Source organism: Pristiophorus japonicus, chromosome 11 (genome assembly GCF_044704955.1).
Source record: "Pristiophorus japonicus isolate sPriJap1 chromosome 11, sPriJap1.hap1, whole genome shotgun sequence".
Lineage (NCBI taxonomy): Eukaryota > Metazoa > Chordata > Chondrichthyes > Pristiophoridae > Pristiophorus > Pristiophorus japonicus.
Window position 1 is genome coordinate 206859675 of NC_091987.1, and position 24517 is coordinate 206884191.

Consider the following 24517-nt stretch of genomic DNA (forward strand, 5'->3'; position numbering starts at 1 on the left):
GGCCTTGGAGGGACTGCAGCGTAGGTTTACCAGAATGATACCCGGAACTTCAAAGGTTAAATAACCGAGTAGCGACGACACAAAGTAGGGTTGAATTTAGAAGATTATGGGGTGATCTGATCGAAGTTTCCCGGATATTAAGGGGTACAGACAGAGAGAAACTATTCCCGCTGGTTGGGAAGTCTAGGACTTAGGGGCACAGTGTAGAAATCAGAGCCAGGCCTTTCAGGAGTGAAATTGGGAAACACTTCTACACACGGAGGACTAGGTTTTTGCCGCAATTTGACCCTCCGCGGTGAAATCCCGGTCGGCGGGATCTTCGGGCACCTCTTTGCGGCGGCGCTTCCACGTACCGCCAGGGAGAGGAGCGCCGACATGCAACGCCGCGGATGGCGTAACCATCGTACTTTCGGCTCTCTCCGCCTTGCCCAGAATATCGACCGGGTCAAACCTGCCAGTGTAGCCGTTTTTTAAATGTCTTTTGTTTGTTCCCCCGCCCCCCCCCCCCCCCCAGCCCCCCAAGGCCTCTCTCGCAATGTTACCGGCCCCGGACTAAAGTTGCCAAAACTCGCGGTTTGCGCCGCGAATCCATGTACAACGCTGACTTTACTGATGACGTAAAGGCCGAAATTTGGGCCTAAAAACGGTAGAGCAGCGGAAACGGTGATTTTGGCGTAAAACTGCTATTTTCAACGAAAACCGAGAATCCAGCCGAAAGTGTGGTCGACGTTTGGAACTCTCTTCTGCAATTGTTGCTTAATCAATTTTTTATTTTAAATCGGAGATTGATAGAAATTTGTTAACCAAAGGTATTAAGGGACATGGGGCAAAGCTGGGTACGTGGAGTTAGGTCGCAGATTGGCCATGATCTCGTTGAATGGCGAAACAAGTTCGAGGGACTAAATGGCCTACCCCTGTTCCCATGTTCCTGCCTTGCTTTTTGTCGCTCCTTGGGACTGGCTAATTGCTGTGGAGCAGGGAGCGTGCAATTGTACCAATATTTCCCACTGTGCGGAGCCAGGATAATGCAACCAGAGACTGCCTCTGACTGCAAAGCCGTGGGCACTCTCTTTATATTTACACTTTAGTGACCGGAGGGAATTTATCCCCGCTTTGTGTTTAACCCTTGCTCATGGTGCCTTGCTTTTTCAGGGAGCTGTGTCGGTTTTTAGACACAAGATTATGGCATTCAGTCCCATAAGGGGAGTTTCACGCTTGCAATCTAAGCTGACACTCCAACGCAGTACTGAGGGAAGTGCTGCATTGTCAGTCTTTAAGGAAACTTGTAGCTCTTCGGAAATTCTAATTTGATCAAATTAGCTGGCTGACTTCAGTGTTCCCTGTAATCTTGTGTTGGGTGCACAGGCCCTTTAATTGGCGGTGCGGCCCATTCAGTTTTTCGCGCATGCGCAATTATTTTCTTTGTAGAGCCGGTGAGGGGCCTGCGTGGGACCTCCTGACCGTCACAGGCCACGTGACTGCGTAGCTCAACAACAACAACAACTTTTATTTATATAGCGCCTTTTAACGTAGGGAAACTTCACCAGGAGTATTCCGCAATAAAAATTTGACAGCGAGCCGCAGAGGTAGAAATTAGCGCAGGTGACCAAAAGCTTGGCCAAAGAGGTAGGTTTTAAGGAGCGTCTTGAAGAAGGAAAGAGAGGTAGAGAGGCAGAGAGGTTTAGGCAGGGAGTTCCAGAGCTTAGGGCCCAGGCAACAGAAGGCACGGCCACCGATGGTTGAGCGATTATAATCAGGGATGCTCAAGAGGGCAGAAATGGAGGAGCGCAGACATCTCGGTGGGGGCGGGGGCTGGAGCAGATTACAGAGATAGGGAGGGGTGAGGCCATGGAGGGATTTGAAAACAAGGATGAGAATTTGAACAGGAACATTGGCTTGTGATATACCTGAACGCCTAGCGGCAGCACCTCGAACTTTTCCTGCTGTTTCTGGCGAGGTAAGCATAGAAAAGTTTGGTGGCCGGGGAGTGTCCCTGATGGCTGACGTAGGAAGTGACGTGACCAACAATATCAACTTGCATTTATATAGCGCCTTTAACATAGTAAAACGTCCCATGGTGCCTCACAGGAACGTTATTGAACAAAATTTGACACCGAACCGTAGTTATTAGGAGGTATGTTTTAAGGAGCATCTTAAAGGAGGAAAGAGTTTTTAAAAAAAAAATTGTTCATGGGATTTGGGCGTCGCTGGCAAGGCCGGCATTTATTGCCCATCCCTAATTGCCCCTCGAGAAGGTGGTGGTGAGTGGCCTTCTTGAACCGCTGCAGTCCGTGTGGTGAAGGTGCTCCCACAGTGCTGTTAGGGAGGGGGTTCCAGGTTTGTGACCCAGCGACGATGAAGGAACGGCCGATATATTTCCGAGTCAGATCGCGAGGCGGTGAGTTTTAGGCAGTAAATCCGGAGCTTAGGTCCTCGGCAGCCGAAGGTGCGACCACCAATGGTGAAGTGTAATCCCAGTGTGGGATTGTGCCGTGCAGACTCCGTTTGAAGGGAGTGAGCCTGTGGAGCCGTCGGAACAAATCCACCTCTGAGTCAGAAGGTGCAGAGTTCGGCCCCGCCCCTGCCCTCACTCTCAGCCCCCGCTCAGCCCTCTCCCCCTGCCGCCACCCCCACTCTCAGCTCAGGCCCCACTCCCCTCCCCTCCCACCCCCCACTCTCAGCCCTCGCCCCCTGCCTCCACCCCCACTCTCAGCCCAGGCCCCGCTCAGCCCCCTGCCCCCTCCCACTCAGCCCCTCGCCCCCTGTCCCCACCCCCACTCTCAGCCCAGGCCCCGCTCAGCCCCACTCCCCTCCCCCCCCCAACCCTCACTCTCAGCCCTCGCCCCCTGCCTCCATCCCCACTCTCAGCCCAGGCCCCGCTCAGCCCCCTGCCTCCACACCCACTCTCAGCCCAGGCCCCGCTCAGCCCCCCTGCCCCCTCCCACTCTCAGCCCCTCGCCCCCTGCCTCCACCCCCACTCTCAGCCCAGGCCCCGCTCAGCCCCCACTCCCCTCCCCCCCCCAACCCTCACTCTCAGCCCTCGCCCCCTGCCTCCACCCCCACTCTCAGCCCAGGCCCCGCTCAGCCCCCACTCTCAGCCCCTCGCCCCCTGTCCCCACCCCCACTCTCAGCCCAGGCCCCGCTCAGCCCTCCTGCCCCCTCCCACTCTCAGCCCCTCGCCCCCTGTCCCCACCCCCACTCTCAGCCCAGGACCCGCTCAGCCCCCACTCTCGGCCCCCTGCCCCTCCCACTCTCAGCCCCCTGACCCCCCCACTCTAAGCCCTCCCCCCACTCTCAGCCCCCTGCCCCTCCCACTCTCAGCCCCCTGCCCCTCCCACTTTCAGCCCCCTGACCCCCCCCCCCCACTCTCAGCCCCCTGCCCCTCCCACTCTCAGCCCCCGCCCCTGCCCCCACCCCCCCGCTCTGACAGCCTCAGCGGGTGAAGACAGAAGCTTGGGCTCTGCATTCTGTCTCGACACCCAACGAGAAACTCGCGTCACATCTCGCAAGTGTGCCTTCCCCCCTCCTCCCCCATCATACTGGTTTTGGCAGCTTATACAAATCCTCTCACCCTGTCGGGCCAACCATCCTATAAGGCTGGAATAAAGCAGTTTATATCCCAGCGAATCCTCCCAGTACTTTGCGCTGCTCTCTCCAAGGGAAGAGGGGGAAGATGTGAAGGCAGCAACTGGTGTTAATCTCGGGCAGTGCGACTGTGAGGGCCAAGATTCCCCCAAGATTCGTGTCTGCGTGGCCGCACATCAATCACGAGGAACATTGGTCGAGGCTGTACAATTGACCTCCATGCTATTGGGTTGGGTAGGGGGGGTGGGGGGGGGGCGGGCTCCCGAATCGTACTCCTACAGCCACCTCTGTGTGGTCCTGGGGGTGAGCTGTCTGTAGGCCCATACTGCGGCGCGAGTCGGTGCTCTCAGGATTGGAGGGGAAAGCGAGGCCCTGAGATCAAGGCTCCAACGGAGAACGGCAAATCTGATCAGCATCCCGGCCAAGAGAGCTGTTCCCCAGAGGAGGAGGAAACGTTCTGAAGAAATGGAGCCCACAAAATAAATTGGCCCTTGGACAAGGATTAACATCAGGATCACAGACCTGTGGGATTTCAGCCCAGACCATACAGATTTTGAAAATATTTAAAAACATTGCAGAGAGCATGCATAGGCTTTGTATTTCTGCAGGTGCAATCTTCACCTGAAGGGGCCACCAGATTTATCGCTGTTCTCCACAGAACTATGTGATTGGCGGGTGGACAATAGGTCAGCATATGAGTTGCGGCGAATGAGGGTACGGGGCCCAGAAGAGCCGAGGGCCCAGGGGCAGCACGGGCCAGCCCACACTGTGATATGTGTGCGCACTAGGTCCGTGCAGCAGAGCAGGTCTCCAGTCATCCTGGTTAACCCTTGCCACTGGATAAAGGCCTAGCTCTGTCAAGCCCGTGTGGTGGCTGGTGTGCAATGGCCACCACACGTTAAAAAAAATCCACGCACAGGCATCTTCCACCTCCTCAACTGGAGTTCAGGACTGGAACATCGGGTGCTTCATTGAAACATCTGTGAACTTATGTGGAAGCAAGTCATCCTCGTTCGAGGGACCGCCTATGATGATGATATGCTCTCTTTCAGCAGGGATTTCACTCTTGTATATTTATCTGTTTATATTTAGGCTTTATTTGTCCCTGCCCCTATATAGGACCTGGCTACTGTCCCCTTTTGGCTTCCGTTTATTCAGGCATGCTTCTCCCATTGGCGTTCCAGGTGTTGACACTTCCTTGGGATCTGGTTGTGGCAGGAGAGCCGAGAGCAGGTGTCTCTGTACCTAAGGGGATGCGTGTGACTTCCTTTTTTTTTTCTACGAGCTGTGTGGATTTTATTTCATATTTTCTTCAATTATGGTTTCTTTTATTCCTGTGCATCTTTCCGTGCCTTTTCATTGCCTCACTGAGGTGAATCTCCGTACGTCACCCGCCACTTCTGACCTCTTGCTCAGCTTTATAAAAAAAAAGAAAAACCTGCTTGGAGCCAATGAACTCCTCACCACCTCTCAGACAGGAATCATCACTCCTCAGACTTTTTAACCTGTTATTCTCTTTCTCCCACCCTCCCCGTCCAAAGCCTTTCCACCATCTACAAGGCACAAGTCAGGAGTGTGATGGAATACTCTCCACTTGCCTGAATGAGTGCAGCTCCAACAACACTCAAGAAGCTCAACACCATCCTGGACAAAGCAGCCCATTTGATCGGCACCCCATCCACCACCTTCAACATTCACTCCCTCCACCACCACCGGTGCACCGTGGCTGCAGTGTGTACCATCTACAAGATGCACTGCAGCAACTCGCCAAGGTTTCTTCATCAGCACCTCCCAAACCCGCGACCTCTACCACCTAGAAGGACAAGGGCTGCAGGCGCGTGGGAACACCACCACCTCCACGTTCTCCTCCAAGTCACACACCATCCTGACTTGGAAATATATCGGCCGTTCCTTCATCGTCGCTGGGTCAAAATCCTGGAACTCCCTCCCTAACAGCACTGTGGGAGCACCTTCACCACACGGACTGCAGCGGTTCAAGAAGGCGGCTCACCACCACCTTCTCAAGGGGCAATTGGGGATGGCCAGTGACGCCCACATCCTGTGAACAAATAAAAAAATAAATGGTTGGCTCTGTTAAGGTGCTCTCACACGTGTAGATCTGACCTGTCCCTCTGTGTTCAGGTGCTGCCTGTATTTCCAGCATTTTCAAATGTTCTTTTTTTACCAGCTGCATTTCCGTGCAGATTAATAGAGCACCGGGAACTAACTGCAACGCAACTCAACTCACTGCAGGGGGAATTCCTCTAACCCTCTCTTAACATTGCAGAATCGGGGGCAAAGATCTCGGAGATGTGGGAGAGCAAACTGGAGACTCTGTCGGAAGTAAAGGAAAATCTGAAGCTGCAAAAAGACACGTCCGCACCTGATGATAAGAAGAACGTTAAAGAGACCACAAAGGAGATGGGTACTGGGGGAGATGGACTGGATCAAGATATCACCGAAGAGGTAGGATGGAAACTTTCAAAGCTCACCCATGGTGGCATAGTGGTTATGCTACCGGACTGGTAATCCAGAGGCCTGGGCTAATGATCCGGGGACATGAGTTCAAATCCCACCACGGCAGCTGGGGAATTTAAATTCGGTTAAATAAACAAATCTGGTATCAGTAACTATCGAATTGTCGTAAAAACCCACTAATGTCCTTTTAGGGAAGGAAATCTGCCGCCCTTACCCGGTCTGGCCTATATGTGACTCCAGACCCACAGCAATGTGGTTGACTCTTAACTGCCCGTAAATGACCCAGCGAGGCACTCAGTTGTACCAAACCGCTTCGACACATCACACGGACTGCAGCGGTTCAAGAAGGTGGCTCACCACCACCTTCTCGTGGTACTTGGGGGCTGGGCAATAAATGCCGGCCTTCCCAGCTATATCCATTGAATGAAAAAAAAAATGAACTTCAAACTCTTCAGTCCAATTCGCGCTGCTTACAATACAAACACACCGCGGGTTGATCAGCCTATAAAAGGGAGAGAAAGTTCCTGTGATAGGGGTTGCACCGTTTATGCCTGTATCTCTGATGAGACTCCTTCGCCACAATTTTCACTGACTTTCAGAGGCTGCAGTGCACCTCCAGGATTTCTTCAGCTTTTCTACTAACTTTTTTGCCAGCCTCCGGCCCCCCCCCCCCCACATTTGCGGTACTTTCTACCGTTCTGGTCAGCGCACATTCCCCAGCTGGTAGAGTGGTTGAGCGGGACAGTGGCCAAGTCACCATTACGCCTCTGGCAATTCCCAATGAGAATTTTTTCTGATTGGGGGTGGGGTATGTGACTGGCATCGCATGTCCCTCCCCCCGGGCTGAGGGCCTGGCCTCTGGCCTCCACACCGGGCACCTCCATTGGTGGTGGGGATGGCAGTGATGGGTGGCTTGTCAATTGGAGGATGGGGGAGCGTGAACTCGCTTCTTCCCGCCTCATGCCACAGTCACTGCTGTCTCTCTTTTATTTTTAGCCTGCGTGGCCACCTTAATGGGCCATTCAAAATTCCGCACGTGCACGGTTTTTCTATTTAAAAGTCAGCTCACCGGCTGCATGGGACCTCAAGAGACTGCCCGGCCACTCAGCTTAAACAGTACATTGGCCGCTGTGCATTGGGGCCTCTACATGGGACTATTCAGCGGTTTACATATTGTGAACATCAGAGTGCAACAGCATAGTATTGGTTCCATGTCTCATAGAAACATAGAAATTTACAGCGCCGAAGGAGACCATTTTGGCCCATCGTGTCCGCGCCGGCCGACAAAGAGCCGCACGGCCCTCGGTCAGCAGCCCTGAAGGTTACATATAAACCTATGAACAATGGCGGAAAGGTAAAGAGCACCCAGCCCAACCAGTCCGTCCCACACAACTGCGACACCTCTTGCACCGAAACATTCTACACTCCACCCCAACCGGAGCCATGCGATCTCCTGGGAGAGGCAAAACCCAGGCTAATTGGGGGGGAAACAAAAATCTGGGAAAATTCCTCTCCGACCCATCCAGGCGATCGAAACGAGTCCAGGAGATCACCCAAGCCATATTCTATTCCCTTTGGTACTTACCTTCGTATCTGTGCCGGCCAACAAGAGGTCATCCAGTCTAATTCCAATTACCAGCTCTCGGTCCGTAACCCTGCAGGTTACGGTACTTTTAAGTGCCCATCCAAGCACCATGGGGCATAAAGTAGTACTGCCCAACAACTGGAGTGTATGAATGTATTAATAAAGTTCAGCAGGGGGAAACGACTTGTGTATTTACTTCTCCACTATTTTCCTTTCTTCTGTAACCATGGCGAGATCGACACTTTACCGAACCCGTTTTTCCCCTCCCCCAGGGTTTGCCCATTTTCCCGGGTGCATAAGTTGGGAAAATCAGGGAGGGAGACCTGGTGAAACAGACCTCTGCTTCCTTTGCATTGTCCCTGGCTCTTTTCTTGGGGGTGGAGCTGGGCCTGTGCCCGAGTAGCCATGGTAACGAGGCCTGACGGATGGTTCAGGGCCTCCTGTCTCCTCTTCCAGATTGACTGCTCAGTCGACGCTTGGGGTCGGAGTTAAGCCCCGCTAGGGTGACGCTGGACCGGGCAGGATAATGTGGCTCCTCGTTCAAACCAGAGCACTTCCTTGCTTTTTAACCTGATCACCAATCCTCAACCTTCCCTACCCTTTGGAATTCACGATCTGTTGAATACAAATGCTTTTGTCACTGTTGACCCATTTGTACCCGGTTTGGGGGTGAGCGGGGGTGTGCGGTAGGTCGGGTGTATTTCCTTTGAGCTATGAATACAGTTAGCTTTCTAATGTCTATTTAAAATTTTCATTATTAGTACACTTTCCCCCACCCCCCCCCATCACTTTTGTTTTCCTTCAAATTCAAGACTGAGATTGATCGATATTGGGTATTAAGGAAATCAAGGGATATGGCGATAGTTCGGGAAGGTGGAGTTGAGGTAGAAGATCAGCCATGATCGTATTGAATGACGGAGCGGGCTCGAGGGGCCGAATGTCCTGCTAATTCTTATGTTGTATTCAACCACATTGCACCATTTTGTTTAATATGAAAGAAGTGATTAATTTTGACTTCCTGTGTCCGTGAAGGAAGGACTTGCCGGGGATCACTAGGGAAGAACTTTGTGTTGTTCCGCTCCCTGGCATGGGACATGGAGCCCAATTGCAGCATCCGTACCTGTGGGCTTGACTTCGGGGGCCTACCCTGTGGCCTTCCTGGTGCACGTGAATCAGGAGACCACTGGATTAACTCGCTGAGCCATCAAGAGAGCTCACCGTTTTCTCGTCTCAATCCTGCAGGAGATGTCAGTTTCATCGCAAGTAACGGGGAAAGTGGAGGGAGGTTCGAGGCCATCGGAGCTGCAGTCTTCGGTAAGTTACTGGGTCCCGTTCCCCCCACCCCGCCCCCCCGTGTGTGATAGAAGCTGTATGGGGAGGCTCTTGGGTACGGACCAAAGGATCTGGGGATCGGGCGGGATCTTCCTGAATGGCGGAGCAGCATCGAAGGGCCAACTCCTGCTCCTGTTTCTTATCTTTTTATGGACCAATCACAGTGCTCTCTCCAGTCTCCTTTCCTGCCTGTGAGAAAGCATCATGTTCAGTATTGATATAGCGCCTTTCACGACTACCGGACTTCCCAAAGCGCTTTACAGTCAATGAAGTACTTTTTGAAGTGTAGTCACTGTTGTAAAGAAAAGCAGGCAATTTGCGCACAGCAAGCTCCCACAATCGGAAATGTGATAATGACCAGATAATTTGTTTTTTGTTATGTTGATTGAGGGATAAATATTGGCCAGGACACCGGGGATATCTCCCCTGCTCTTCTTCGAAATAGTGCTATGGGATCTTTTACGCCCACCCGAGAGCAAATGGGGCCTCGGTTTAATGTCTCAGCTGAAAGACGGCACCTCCGACAGTGCAGCACTCCCTCAGCACTGCACTGGAGTGTCAGCCTAGATTTTTGTGCTAAAGTCTCTGGAGTGGGACTTCAACCCACGACCTTCTGATTCTGACTCAGAGGCGAGAGTATGGAGGTATTACCCCCTAACCCCCATCTCCAACACACTCGCATCCCCCCCCCCCCCCAACCCCCGGTCAGAACCTCTCTCCAGCGGAGTGACAGGACCGAAACTGTGCTCTGTCGCATCTGCTGCCTTGTTTCCCCTGAGATTTATAAAGACAATAATTTGAGCAGCAGGGGCTATCATTGGTTACGTTCACACTGACAGGGGTCCAACTATATTCCGCCTTGAAGTTTTTTTATGTCGACAGAATCTAATTTTTAAAAAAATATTTTAAATTGCAGAACGACCCCCAGAAAACCAGCCGGAAGAAGAAGAAGAAAAAGACCAAAGGGAAAAAGGTAGTTTAAGTTTACATAGGATTAGAGAGAATATACAGCACAGAAACAGGCCATTCGGCCCAACCAGTCCATGCCGGTGTTGGGCCTCCTCCCGTCTTTCCTCATCTAAATCTATCAGCGTAACCCTCTATTCCCTTCTCCCTCATATGCTTGTCTAGCCTCCCCTTAAATGCATCGGTACTATTCGCTTCAACCACTCCCTGTGCTAGCGAGTTCCACATTCTCACCACTCTCTGGGTAAAGAAGTTTCTCCTTAATTCCCTTTTGAATTTCTTGCTGACTATCTTATATTGATGGCCTCTAATTATGCTCTTCCCCACAAATGGAAACATTCTCACTGTGTCCACTCTATCAAAACCTTTCATAATTTTAAAGACCTCTATTAGGTCACCCCTCAGCCTTTTTTCAAGATTCTCGACTCCCCTTTCTCCAAGTTTCAAGGCATTGTAACTTGCTGGGACACGATTCCAAGGGTTCTCTCCAGTGCTTCATCCAAGTGGCCATTCTTTGTGAGGATAAACCGTGAGCGCAGACAAACTATTTGAACAAGTTACTTGCATTTATATAGTGCCTTTAACGTAGTAAAACATCCCCAGCAACGTTATCACAGCAACGTTATCAATCAAAATTTGGCACAGAGCCACATGAGATATTAGGACGGAAGACCAAAAGATTAATCAAAGAGGGAGGTTTTAGGGAGTGTCTTAAAGGAGGAGAGAAAGGCGGAGAGAGAGGGAATTTCCAGAGCTTGGGGCCCTGGCAGCTGAAAGTACGGCCGCCAATGACAAGGAGGTATCACAGTCTGATTAAATCCTGTTGTCACGCACGTAATGTATTTGCTTCATGGGTTCTTTGCTTAAGAATTCATAGCAACACATTGCTATTAAGATCTAGTTGGTTTATTAGCAAAAGGTTTAACAATCACACTGCACATTACCAGTTCCTCCACCAGGCTCACAACCAACTGCCTCATCATGGACACCCTAAACCCAACTGACTGGGGTTTTATTGAGCCTTGTGAACAGCAATAGACATGGCTAAGCCACTCCAACTATTTTTAGTTCAACAGCTCTACAAACCTGTGAGCATACTCACAGGTGCATACATTACAGTGCGGTTTCAAGGAACCGAAATCCCAGCTGGTTGTCTTCTTCCTCCCTCCCCCTGGCCCGACGACACCGAGGCCCGCTCTATTTCCCCGGCTGACTGAAGCTGTTTCCGCACCGAGCCGTGATTGAACTGTACCATGGCACTGTTCAGTACCGCACTGGGCAGTGCAGTTCCCCATTTGGCCAATGGGGGAACCCTGACGCACAGTCTCTTTTGAAATGATAGATTATTGTTTTGAAAGTGTAAAATAAACAATGCCCTTTTTTTTTTTCACCCCTCCCCACATTGTGTTATCCAGAAGTCCGTACTTCCCGTTGAGAACATCAGTGAGAAGGATGTGGAGAGCACGGCGGACGAGGAGAGGTACGGTACTAACCGAGAATCGCACATCCTGGTCGCTCCCCTTATTAAATGGCCGGGATGAAATTGTGATCAAGATGAAATTATTCTTTTTAAAAGTGATTCTCCGTGCTGTTGCTGTAAGGCAGGAATCTACAAAGGGGGTCACGTCTAATGTCATTTTCCCTGCACGGCCTCTTCAAAGTGCTGTGCACGCACGGATTTTACATTGAAAGCCTTCTGCATGGGTTCCCTGGAGCGCTACACGGCCGTGCGGCTTACAGGGAACACTGGTCATGTCTTCCGTACCCCTGCACCATTCTCACACAAGCCCATGCACAGGAACATAATGTTAGGTTTAGAATAACTCCACAAGACTGTAACTCTTAAGCGCAAACTGTTGTGACCTTGGTCTCTTTACTGTAACTCCAGAGTGAGGAGGCAGTGTGGTAGACTGCCTTTTATACCTGCTTGCCCAAGGTGTGCAGGTGACCCTTGGGTCTCCCACTGTTGCGCCCCCTGGTGGCAAGTCTTACACGTTGGTAGTGTTTACATACATAACACATAAGAAATAGGAGTAGGCCATACGGCCCCTCGAGCCCACCCCACCATTCAGTAGGATCGTGGCTGATCTTCTACCTCAACTCCGCCTTTTCCGTCCTATCCCCAAATTCCCATTGTGATCTGGAAGGCTGCTCGCATGCAGTGCAGCCAGCCGTTGGGGGGGGGGGCGGGCGGGCGAGAGAGGAGCTCGGTCCGACAAACCTTCCCATGTATTTGTCCACCTCTTTCCTTCCGCAGGCAAGCGCCTTGCTTCAGCCTCGCCTCGGAGTCAGAAGGTCGGGGGTTTAAGTCCCACTCCCGAGTCTTGAGCACATAAATCAAGGCTGACACTCCAGTGCAGTGCTGAGGGAGCGCTACACTGTCGGAGGTGCCGCCTTTCGGATGAGACGTTAAACCGAGGCCCCCTCTGCTCTCTCAGGTGGACGTAAAAGATCCCTCGGCACTATTTCGAAGAAGAGCAGGACAGTTATCCCTGGTGTCCTGGCCGATATTTATCCCTCAATCAACATCAGTAAAACAGATTATCTGGTCGCTATCACATTGCTGTTTGTGGGAGCTTGCTGTGCGCAAATTGGCTGCCGTGTTTCCCACATTACAACAGTGACTACACTCCAAAAGAACTTCACTGGCTGTAAAGCGTTTTGGGACATCCGGTGGTCGTGAAAGGCGCTATATAAATGTAAGTCTTTCTTGTGCTCACCGACAGGGAGGAGGACGTTTCTCAGGCATCGCAGCAGGAAATCAGAAAGAAGAATGAGGTAGGAATTCTGCCAGACTGCGTGAAGTTCAACTCGCTTGCTTGATTTATTTGTGTTTTGTTTCTTCGCCTCCTGTTTTTGAAGGTGGTGACTCCTTGCTCGGCTTGAGCTCTGAGTGCCCCGAGACCTCTGCTGCCTTGACCCAGTGGTAGATGTTCGTGGGTGGGGCCCAGACCGTGAGTGTTGGGGTGCTGTTCAACCATGGAGAGCGGCACAGACACACCCAATCCCGTGACCCATGAACCCAGGATGGTCCTTCCCCCTCTAGCCCAGGGGAGGAGGAGGCTGATTGCTCCAGTGCAGGCATTGCCTCGCAGCAACATAACCCTGGACCTCCTGGCCTCTATGCCTTGGCACTACAGTGATCAGCGTCTGTATCCACTGGTCCTCTAGTGATGGTTAATCCCACCCACTGATACCAATTGCATTTGTGGAATAAGAACGTAAAAATTAGGAGCAGGAATAGGCTCGGTCCCCAAGCTTGCTCCGCTATTCAATACAGGGATAGAGGAAGAAAGTGAGGGAGAGAGAAAAACTCTGTGTTCTTTTTTTTTTCTCCCATCCTTTTATGAAGGATCTTACCGGGGTAAAGTCCCATGGTCTCATAGGAACATAAGAAATAGGAGCAGGAGTAGGCCATACGGCCCATCGAGCCTGCTCCACCATTCAGTAAGATCATGGCTGATCTTTGTCCTCGACTCCACTTTCCTGCATGATCTCCATATACTTTGATTCCCCTAGAGTTCAAAAATCTCTATCTCAGCCTTGAATATACCCAACGACTCTGCATCTACAGCCCTCTGGGGCAGAGAATTCCAAAGATTCACAACCCTCTGAGTGAAGAAATTCCTCCTCATCCCAGTCCTAAATGGCCGACCCCTTATCCCGAGACTGTGACCCCTGGTTCTAGACTCTCCAGCCCGGGGGAAACAACCTCTCAGCATCTACCCTGTCAATCTCCCTCAGAATCACTTGTGTTTCAAATTCAGGCATTTATCCTGTCTTTGGAATAATCATTTTCTGAACGTGTCCAAAACGGAACCTATTATTGTATCTGACACCTTCCGCAGTGGGAGGATTCCCACCCCGCTGTTTTTTCCCTGGAATGCTCTCGGTTGGTCTTCCCGAGCTGCTGATAACATCTTCGGTATTCATGTGGGATTTCAGGGGATTGGGCTAAACTTGTACAAGTGCGGCTGGCTCCTGAAACATTAAGACGCCGTCAGCGTCGACCCGTTGGGTGAAGACTGTCTCATCCAGAGGCTGTTGTGTGGAGTTTCTCTGTAAACTCGCAGGTTACAGCTTTCCCCCGGGGTCTTTGTGTGTGGACGAAAGGCCGTCAACCTGAAGCGTTAACTCTGTTTCTCTCGCTCCTCAGACGCTGCCTGACCTGCTGAGCACCGCGAGCATTTTCTGTTTTTTTTTTAATTTCAGGTCTTCAGCCTCCGCAGTATTTTGTAATATTGATGTTATTTGTTAGGTTGCAGAGCTGGAGGCTGTGGCGCGAAGGTGGCAGCTGCTGTGTGAGGAAAAGAATGCGCAGTATGAGCAGCTCACGAAGCGACAAGCAAAGGCACAGGACAGTTACAAGGTGGGTGCCACTCCCAGGAACCTCGTCCTGACTCACTCCCAGTCTGTACAGGCAACGTTTCCATTATGTCGTTAGATGCTCTGATAATGACTCGACGAGGCAAAGTATTGCACTTGAACTGTAGTGACCTTAGTCCCTTTAATATAACTCCAGAGTGAGGATACCTCATGTTGGACTCCCTTTTATACCTGGGCACCTGTGGTGTACAGGTGACCCCTGGGCCTCCACCAGTTGCGCCCTCTGCTGGTACTAGCATAGTGTATACAGTGTGAACCTTGTTGATGTTTACCGGAGGTACCAAGTCCCCATCTTATGCAACTATACAGTGGCTACACAGAGAGTATATCTATAGAGTACATATATAACAGTTTCTATAAGAGATGCGTTCCCAGCCAATATTTGTCCCTCAACCAACATCACTTAAGAACAGATGATCTGGTCATCATCACGTTGCTCTTTGTGGGAGCTTGCTGTGCGCAAATTGGCTGACGCATTTCCCACATTACAACAGTGACTGCATTCCAAAAGTGTTTCACTGGCTGTAAAAGCGCTTTGGGACATCCTGAGGTCATGAAAGGCGCTATATCCCCAGCATTGAGGCATTGACCAGGCTTGACCAGCTCCGATGAACAGGCCACATTGTCCGCATGCCCGACACTAGACTCCCGAAACCAGCGCCCTATTCCTGGCTACTTCACGGCAAGCGGGTCCCAGGAGGACAGAGAAAACGCTTCAAGGACACTCTCAAAGCCTCGTTGGAAAAAATGCAACATCCCCACCGACTTTTGGGAATCCCTGGCCCAAGACCGCTCAAAGTGGAGGAGGAGCATCCGAGAAGGCGGCGAACACCTCGAGGCTCTTCGCCGGGAGCACGCGGAGGCCAAGCTCAAACAGCGGAAGGAACGCACGACAACCCAAGCACCACACCCACCCGTCCCTCCAACCACCGTCTGCCCCACCTGTGACAGAGACTGTAGGTCCCGCATTGGTCTCATCAACCATTCGTACTCCTTTTGGAAGCAAGTCACCCTCGACTCCGAGGAACTGCCTAAGAAGAAGGTAACTAGGAACAGCAGTCGGCCATCCAGCCTCCCGAGTCTGTCCCGCTGTTCAGTTAGATCACGGCTGATCTGTATCTTAATTCCATTTTACCCGCCTTGGTTCCATATCCCTTAATACCCTGACCTAACAAAAATTATCAATCTCAGTTTTGAAATTTTCAGTTGACCCTTGGCCTCAACAGCTTTTTGGGGGGCGGGGGGGAAAGAGTTCCAGATTTCCAGTGCCCTTTGTGTGAAGAAGTGCTTCCGTACATGCAACTCTTTCTTTCCTTGGAAATACACATTTTAAAATGTTCCATCATTTTAACAATGCACTGAAACAATGTTGAGAGTTGTTTTAGGGAGGTTTCACCTTCTATCCTGCAATGGGCTGTCTGAACTCAAACTGAGCACTTTGATGAAAATGGGAAAGTACACACTGTGTAAAAATAGATCCAGGGGGAACTGGAACTACCATTCCGTGCCATCAGTAGCCCAAGCGGTCAGGGTGTAGGTGATCAAACTGGGCACCACTGGTTTGATAAGCTTTGAGACGGCATTTCAAGATACACGAATGAAACTGCCAATTGCCCGAGATATTTGTGCCAATTTTTTTCTTTTATTCGTTCACGGGATGTGGGCGTCGCTGGCAAGGTCAGCATTTATTGCCCATCCCTAGTTGCCCTCGAGAAAGTGCTGATGAACCATGTGGTGAAGGTGCTCCCACAGAGCTGACTTTGTTGTAGCAGTTCGGTACAACTGAGCGGCTCGCTGGGCCATTTCAGAGGGGCAGTTAAGAGTCAACCACATTGCTGTGGGTCTGGAGTCACCTATAGGCCAGACCGGGTAAGGGCGGCAGATTTCCTTCCCCAAAGACCATTAGCGAACCAGATGGGTTTTTAACGACAATCAGGTATTTTCATGGTCACTATTATTGATACTAGCTTTTTAATTCCAGATTTATTTAATTCCCCAGCTGCCGTGGTGGGATTTGAAGTCATGTCTCGATCATTAGTCCAGGCCTCTGGATTACTAGTCCAGTAACATAACCATTATGCTTCCATTTCCATTACTTAAACCTAACTGTGGAAGCACAGGATAAATTTCAAAGTGTTGTAGACAAAGGTTTTAAGGAGCATCTTAAAGGAGGAAAGAGAGGTAGAGAGGCGGTAAGGTTTAGGGAGGGAGTTCCAGAGCTTGGGGCTTGGGCAACAGAAGGCAAGGCCACCGATGGTTGAGCGATTATAATCAGGGATGCTCAAGAGGGCAGAATTAGAGGAGCGCAGACATCTCGGGGGGTTGTGGGGCTGGAGGAGATTACAGAGATAGGGAGGGGCGAGGCCTTGGAGGGATTTGAAAACAAGGCTGAGAATTTTGAAATCGACGTGTTGCTTAACTGGGAGCCAATGTAGACCAGCAGAAGAGAGGCAGGCAGTCGGGCCGAACGACCCCTTCGACTGCCTGGACCTTGCTGAAGGCCACCATGGCCTGGCTCAGGAGCAGTCCTATGAGGAGGTCCTCCGACTTGCCTGATTGCCTCCACACCAGGTGATCAAAGGTCCGGAGCGTGGGACTGGAGTGCAACCAAAACTTGAGGAGCATCCCCTTTCAAATAGTGGAAGAGGGGCTGGTGGAACACGGACTCCTCCGGGCTGCGGAAAATGCAGGTGGCCTGGGAGTCCGCAAAGATACTGAAAACTTTACTGAGCCCTTGAAGCAACTGTTCCTTGCCTTGGTGCAGAAGAAAGAAAGACTTGGATTTATATAGCGCCTTTCACGATCACCGGACGCCTCAAAGTGCTTTACAGCCAATGAAGTGCAGGGGACACACCTTTGAAGAAGGATACACCTTTTAATAAAAGGTTAGGGGCGGTAGTGGGGGCAACGATCTCCTAGTTGTAATGAAAATGGTTGGAGCCTGTTTGAGAGTGGGTGGGTGGGGAGGTGTAATGGATATTTAGCCGCTGTGTCAATCTCAGATGGGTCGTTATTTTTCTGGTCACTTGCGATGTGTGGAATGATGGATATTTCTGTTTTCCAGCACCAGACGGCGGAACTTCAGAGATTGAAGCAGGAAATGGAGAACGAACGGAAAATGCAGCAGAATGACAAGAAAGCACTTCATGACCAGATCAAAAATCTTCAAGATGCGCTCCAGAGCAAAGAGGAGCTGGTCAAAAAGTAAGAAAGGTTTAAAACCCCTTGTAATGTATGCACCTGTGAGTAGGCTCTTGGTAAAAGCTGAATTTTGTTGGTTCAATGGTGTAATGGTGAGCACTCTGGACTTCGAATTCAGCGATCCGAGTTCAAATCTTGTTGAGCTGTTGAGTTAGGAGTGGCTTAGCCAGTCACGTGATGTTCACAAGACTCAATAAAACCCCAACCAGTTGGGTTCGGGGATCCACGATGAGGCAGGTGGTTGTGAGCCTGGTGGATGAACTGGTAATGTGTAGTGTGATTGTTAAACCTTTTGCTATTCAGCCAACTAGTTCTTAATAGCAATGTGTTGCTATGCATTCTTGAGCAAAGAACCCTTGAAGCAAATACATGACACCCCTGATTATTGAATAGCCAGGGATCAGAAACGGGACCACCTAATATGCAAGGCTCAATATCACACTTGTACGGTGCGTGCATCCACTGGGCTATCTGGGTGACTCTACTCTTTTTGGGGTATTCCATATTTAAAAAATGTAATTTGAAAAGGAGCCAGATATATAACTGAGATATTTAACTTTGTGTAGGTCTGAGAAGCAGATCCGGACACAAGAGCAAGAGTTGGAAAACCAGAAGAAACATGCTCAGCGGGAACAGTGAGTACAGGCAGCGTTACAACAGTGACCACACTTCAGAAGTACTCCATTGGCTGTAACGCGCTTTGGGACCTGCTGAGGCTGTGAAAGGCGCTATAGAAATACAAGTCTTTCTTTGTTTACGCCGCTCTGTGCCTTTCGGTGCCTTGCCTCCCCTCTGCCCGCTGCTTGACTGTGCCAGTCAGTTCTGTCGCTTACTGCCCTCCTCTCTGGCACTAAAAAGGAAAGACTTGCATTTATATAGCGCCTTTCACGACCGCCGGACGTCCCCTGCTCTTCTTCAATAAAGTGCCACAGGATCTTTTACGTCCACCTAAGAGAGCAGATGGGGCTTCGGTTTAACGCCTCATCTGAAAGACGACATCTCCGATAGTGCAGCACTCCCTCAGTACCACACTTGGAGTGTCAGCCTAGATTTTTGTGCTCCAGTCTCTCAAGTGGGACTTGAACCCACAATCCTTCTGACTCAGAGGCGAGAGTGCTACCCACTGAGCCACAGCTGATACTACCACATGGTATGACCAGCTTTTGAATTTCCTCTGAGATTATAGAAGTTTTGCATCACTCTGACCTGGGGGTGGGTGGGTGTGTGTGTGAGGGGGTGGGGGTGGTGTGCATGCATGCAAGCACCTCTTTGTCATGTTCTCCTATGCTGTATTGGCAAGATGAGCAGATGCCGCAGTAATTACAGTGTCGGTAATACTGTTCTTCAGCCAGCAGGGGAGCTAAAGAGCGACATATCATTGGTTGTGACATGACTCTGGGCCTCCCAGCTCGAGCTGATGTGAACCGGATTGTATCAGAAAGTTTAATTCAATTTAAGGTGTTCTATAAAAGCAAGGCGCTGTATCCAACAAGAAGCCTTTGCAAGAGCATGGTGCGGTAGCAGAGTGGTTATGTTACTGGCCCAGTAATCCAGATACGGTGTCACGAGTTCAAATCCCACCACGGCATTTAAATTCAGCTATCCGTAATGGTGACCATGAAACTACCAGATTGCTGTAAAAACCCATTTGGTTCACTAATGTCCTTACCCGGTCTGGCCTATATGTGACTCCAGACCCACAGCAATGTGGTTGACTCTTAACTGCCCTCTGAAATGGCCGAGTGAGCCACTCGGTTGTTACGAAGGCGGCTCACACCACCACCATCTCGAGCAGTTAGAGATGGGCAATAAATGCTGGCCTTGCCAGCCATACCCACATCCCGTGAATGAATAATTTTGACAAAAAAAAATCAGGAATGTATGCTCTCTTTGTGAATTAATCCAGTCACATTGCAAGTTTTAAATCAGCAGCCTGTGATAGTAGAATTGAAATGCAGGAAATGTTCTTTGTGCAGAGAGCAGTGGGCACAGGAGGAGATTCGGTTGGAGAGACAATCGGCAAAAAGCAAAGATGAATTCATTGAAGCCATGAGGAGAGCGATGGCTGCTGAGGTAACTCATTGTCATGATTTAGTCAATTCAGTCAACTCCAGTGAAGTACTCATTTTGCTTCAACTCTCTCAGCCCTCCCTCCACTTCTTGTTTGAGAGGCAAGCCTTCTCTTTTTCGGCGTTGTATATCCAGATCCTTTCTCCGTTTCTTCCTCCTGCTAGTAAGGTTCTGCATGCTGATGAGTCAAGTTGGCACCCGGGCCAAGGAAACTTTACTGTTCCAGCAGTTTTTAACTTCCACCTGAGGAGCCCCTCCTTGAGTCAGTTGGGCAATGTGCTGCCTGTAGTGTATGCAGGCACCTTTGGTAATGACTCCACGAGGCAGGGTATGGTACTTAAACTGTGTAGACTGTAGTCCTTTATTTGCAGCTCCTAGAGTGAGGACACCAAGCTGTGAGCTCCCTTTTATACTGGGTTACCTGCAGTGTGCAGATAACCCTTAGGTCTTCAGCAGCAGCACCCTCTGGTGTTCAGGTAAGGCATGTACAGTGTAAGGTACATTCAGTGTTACAGACATCATATAACAACACAAGCATGCATACATAACGCCCACTGTGTGGTACTGAGCCATTTAGACCAGATGAAGGCCTGTTGTGGTGAGGGTCGGGGTGCTTTAATTGGCCTCAGTGTCCCGAGGCCGATGAGGGAAAGACTCAGCCAGGCATTTCGTATGGTCTGCAATTCCGTGCTAAACCAGCAGGGGAGCTCCAGGGCACTCTCTCCATGAGGCTGCTCCTGTTGCCATCCAATGAGCTGATTGGAACGTGTACGTGTCCACACGGGGGAGGGGCCAGGCTGCTAACCAGTGGGGAGGGGCCGAATAGCCCACCATCACTGAATTGTTGAGGCCAGTGCACGAAGAGTGGTGAGGCCTATATTCCCTAGAGCTTAGAAGAACGAGAGGTGATCTAATTGAAACATATAAAATTCTTAAGGTTTGACACTGAGAAGATGTTTCCCCTCGGCTGGAAGAGTCTAGAACACCGGGGTCACAGCCTCAGAATAAGGGGTCAGCCATTTAGGACTGAGATGAGGAGAAATTTCTTCACTCGGAGGGTTGTGAATTTTTGGAATTCTGCACCCCAAAGGGCTGTGGATGCTCAGTTGTTGAGTATATTCAAGATCGAGATCGATAAACTTTCGGGAACTAAGGGATAGCGGGAAAGGTGGAGTTGAGGTAGAAGATCAGCCACGATGTTATTGAATGACGGAGCAGGCTTGAAGGGCCAAATGGCCTATTCCTGCTCATTATTTCTTATGTTCTTATGGACTGGAGGGTTGCCTGGCACCTGTAATCCTACACGTGTCAACACATTCAGGAGCAATAAGAAGTTTTTAGGAGCAGGAGTAGGCCATACGGCCCCTCGAGCCTGCTCCGCCACTCAATAAGATCGTGGCTGATCTTCGACCTCAACTCCACTTTCCCGCCCAATCCTCATATCCCTTAATTCCCCTGGAGTCCAAAAGTATATCTATCTCAGCCTTGTTTATACTCAAATGGGGAGAGAATAGGAAATGTATCCTCATCCTGGCTCCGGATTGGACGAGATAAATGCCCTTTGCCCTTCCTGCTGGTTCAATCTGCCCACAGACTCACTCACTCACGATATGACAGTGGGCAGAGTGACGTGTCTGTGGGAGATGGATTTCGCTGGGTGAGGAGGGGGAAAGGATGAGCAGTGACTCGTGATAAGTCATCGGGCTCGGTCAGGGATTCGGGCGATGCCCAGGGCAAACTACGGAACTCTGTTTAAGATCTAGTACGATTATTCAGTGGGAGGAGAGGACAGGGAAGAGGTCTGAATCCCTCATTTCAGTGGAATGCAGCCTGGACTTGTGTTTTGTTTCTCAGGTCCAGGTCCTGGAGTGCAGACGAGATAAAGCGACTGTTTTCCTTGAGCAAGCTGCAAAGGAAGGGGAGGTTAAACTGTCCAGCTTGCGACAGAAGCTCATGAGGTAAGGAGGTCCCACCGAAAAGGGGGGGATATTTTCACCGAGCCGTAACCCATGTGGGAATCGTCGTGGCGATGGTTTTATTAAATAATTACACTTGCATTCACCAGTGGGTATTCACGACAATGAAAGCACAACATTAGCCAGTCGATCAAATTGAAGCGATCTGTGATAAATAATTTTCAGCGGAGAATCACTCTCTTTACTCTCTTCCTCTGGCCTGTCAATGTGAACAGGACCTCGTTTCCGACTTCCTGCATTACAACAATTCCAACGTACTTCATTGGCTGTAAAGTGCTTTGTGATGTCCTGAGGTCGTGAAAGGCGCTATAGAAATGCAAGCCTTTTTCTGTCTGCATTCCCACCTTGTTTCACAGGCTGCCTGCAGAACAGTGAGAGACTTTACACGGCATAGGATCACATCGGATATACGGCACAGAAACAGGCCATTCGGCCCAACCAGTCCATGCCGGCGTTTATGCTCCACTCGAGCCTCCTCCCGTCTTTCCTCATCTAAATCTATCAGCATAACCCTCTATTCCCTTCTCCCTCATATGCTTGTCTAGCCTCCCCTTAAATGCATCGATACTATTCGCTTCAACCACTCCCTGTGGTAGCGAGTTCCACATTCTCATCATTCTCTGGGTAAAGAAGTTTCTTCTGAATTCCCGATTGGATGTCTTGTTGCCTATCTTATATTGATGGCCTCTAGTTATGCTCTTCCCCACAAGTGGAAACACTCTCTCCATGTCTATTCTATCAAAACCTTTCACAATTAGGTCCATTAGGTCACCCCGCGGCCACCTTCTTTCAAGATCGAAGAGATCCAGCCTGTTCATCCTTTCCTGAGGTGTGAACCCTCGTATTGCTGGTATGGGCGGACTTGCGTCTGTCACTCCTGCTGGCCTGCAGTGTGGTGGGACTGGCTGAGTGCACAACTGTCAGTAAAACAAAGGCAGCCTCCTTTAAAGGCAATGCACTTTGCTGTCCCTTCAGCTCTTGTCCTCCACAGGCAGATATTTACAGTTGACCTGAGTGACACTGATATGTAATATAATAACTTATACAATAAATAAAAACAGAAAATGCTGGGAATTGGCAGCGGGTCAGACAGCACCTGTAGAGAGAGAAGCAGAGTTAACGTTTCAGGTCGACAACCTTTAACCGAAACGTTCACTCTGTTTCTCTCTCTCTCTCCACAGATGCTGCCTGAGCTGCTGAGTATTTTCTGTTCATATTTCAAATTTGCAGCAACAGCAGTATTTTTGCCTTTATCATAATTTATATGCCTTGCGTCCAGTGTATCTCGCACGTGCATCTGAATGGCTCGGGTATTATGTTCAGAAAATAGCAACAAATCGTAGCTGAAGAGATGAGAATGCACCAATGAATAAGTAATTAGAGATTGTGCAGAAGGAGGCCATTCGGCCCATCGTGTCTGTGCCGGCCAAAAAAGAGTGACCCAACCTAATCCCACTTTCCAGCATTTAGTCCGTAGCCCTGTAGGTTACGGCACTTCAAGTGCACATCCAAGTACTTTTTAAATGTGGTGAGGGTTTCTGCCTCTACCACACTTTTTCAGGCAGCGAGTTCAGAATCAGAATCAGAAATTTACAGCGCAGAAGGAGGCCATTCGGTCCGTCGTGTCCGTGCCGGCCGGCAAATGGCTATCCCGCCCAATGTAACTAGAAAAAATAGGTTTGTATTTTTTTTTTAAGTGAATTCCAGGAATTTAAAATGGGGTTACTCAGAGGTGCTGGATTGAGAGTGGGATGTGAACGGTTTACTTTTTGTGATAAACCTACTGCCAGCTGTATTAAGCGAACTACACCAAGTTAAATATAGCAAGCATAGAAACATAGAAACACAGAATCAGAAATTTACAATTGCAGTTCCAGACCCCCACCACCCTCTGGGTGAAGAAATGGTTCCTCAACTCCCTTCTAATCCTTCTACCGACTACTTTAAATCTGTGCCCCCTGGTTATTGACCCCTCTGCTAAAATATAAGAACATAAGAAATAGGAGCAGGAGTCGGCCATTTGGCCCCTGCTCCGCCATTCAATAAGATCATGGCTGATCTGATCACGGACTCAGCTCCATTTCCCTGCCCGCTCCCCATAACCCTTCACTCCCTTATCGCTCACAATAAGAACAAAGTTACAGCGCTCCTCTCTGCTCCCGCTATTTGAACAGCCGCTCAGAAAGAAAGGCAGCCATTTTCCGGTGTTTTTTTCTGACCTTTGATAACTGGCATGCTCCTGAAGGGGGAAGGGCAGGATTTATAAGTGGTTGCCAACCTACATTATATTTAAAAAATAAAAAGCTAGAAAGACACGGCAGTTTTGTCAGCACTCGTTCAAGAAAAGACGACAGGCTAACGTTCTCGAACAGGCGCTGGCTTTTCTCTTCACGGGATTCTGACGGGCCTGTTGTGTGCTCTCAGCATCTTCTGGGGATCGGGCGGGAAAGTGGAGTCGAGCTGGAAGATTAGCCGTGATCTTGTAGAATGGCGGAGCAGGCTCGAGGGGCCGAATGGCCGACTCCTGCTCCTATTTCTTATGTTCTTTTTTTATCTCAGATTGCTAGCATTTGCTGCTTGTAATGTTGCGCTTGTCATTAGCTGGTTACTGCGGATAGGGTGCAACAGTTACAGGGTAGCGACTGAAAAAATAGGGAAAAGGATTCACCCGTGATGTTGCTTTTTAAAATTTTTCGTATTGAATTCTCCAAACTGTATATTCAAATGGTCTCATATAGTCCTCTTGCAAAGCACCATTTAATCAAAATTTACACTGACTTCACAAAATACACAGGTGAATGTACACTTGTATTTGTGTGAGTGTGCATTTTATATGTACAAGACATCATAAAATATTTGTGAATCCGCACTTAAGAACATAAGAACTAGGAGTAGGCCCTTCATCCCCTCGAGCCTGCTCCGCCATTCAATAAAGTAT

General features: G+C 49.9%; 1 protein-coding gene across 4 annotated transcripts in view; it reads left to right on the forward strand.

The window, feature by feature from the left end:
• The window catches only part of LOC139276451 (E3 ubiquitin-protein ligase DZIP3-like), a 108232-nt gene that overhangs the window by 65098 nt on the left and 18617 nt on the right, over nt 1-24517 (forward strand). For all 4 annotated transcript variants that reach the window (XM_070894457.1, XM_070894458.1, XM_070894459.1 and 1 more), the window contains 10 exons: nt 5873-6051; nt 8891-8962; nt 9897-9953; nt 11362-11426; nt 12673-12724; nt 14205-14315; nt 17397-17536; nt 18100-18168; nt 19510-19606; nt 21458-21561. In XM_070894457.1, coding sequence (XP_070750558.1) covers nt 5873-6051; nt 8891-8962; nt 9897-9953; nt 11362-11426; nt 12673-12724; nt 14205-14315; nt 17397-17536; nt 18100-18168; nt 19510-19606; nt 21458-21561 — 946 coding nt within the window. The remainder of the gene's footprint in view (nt 1-5872; nt 6052-8890; nt 8963-9896; nt 9954-11361; nt 11427-12672; nt 12725-14204; nt 14316-17396; nt 17537-18099; nt 18169-19509; nt 19607-21457; nt 21562-24517) is intronic.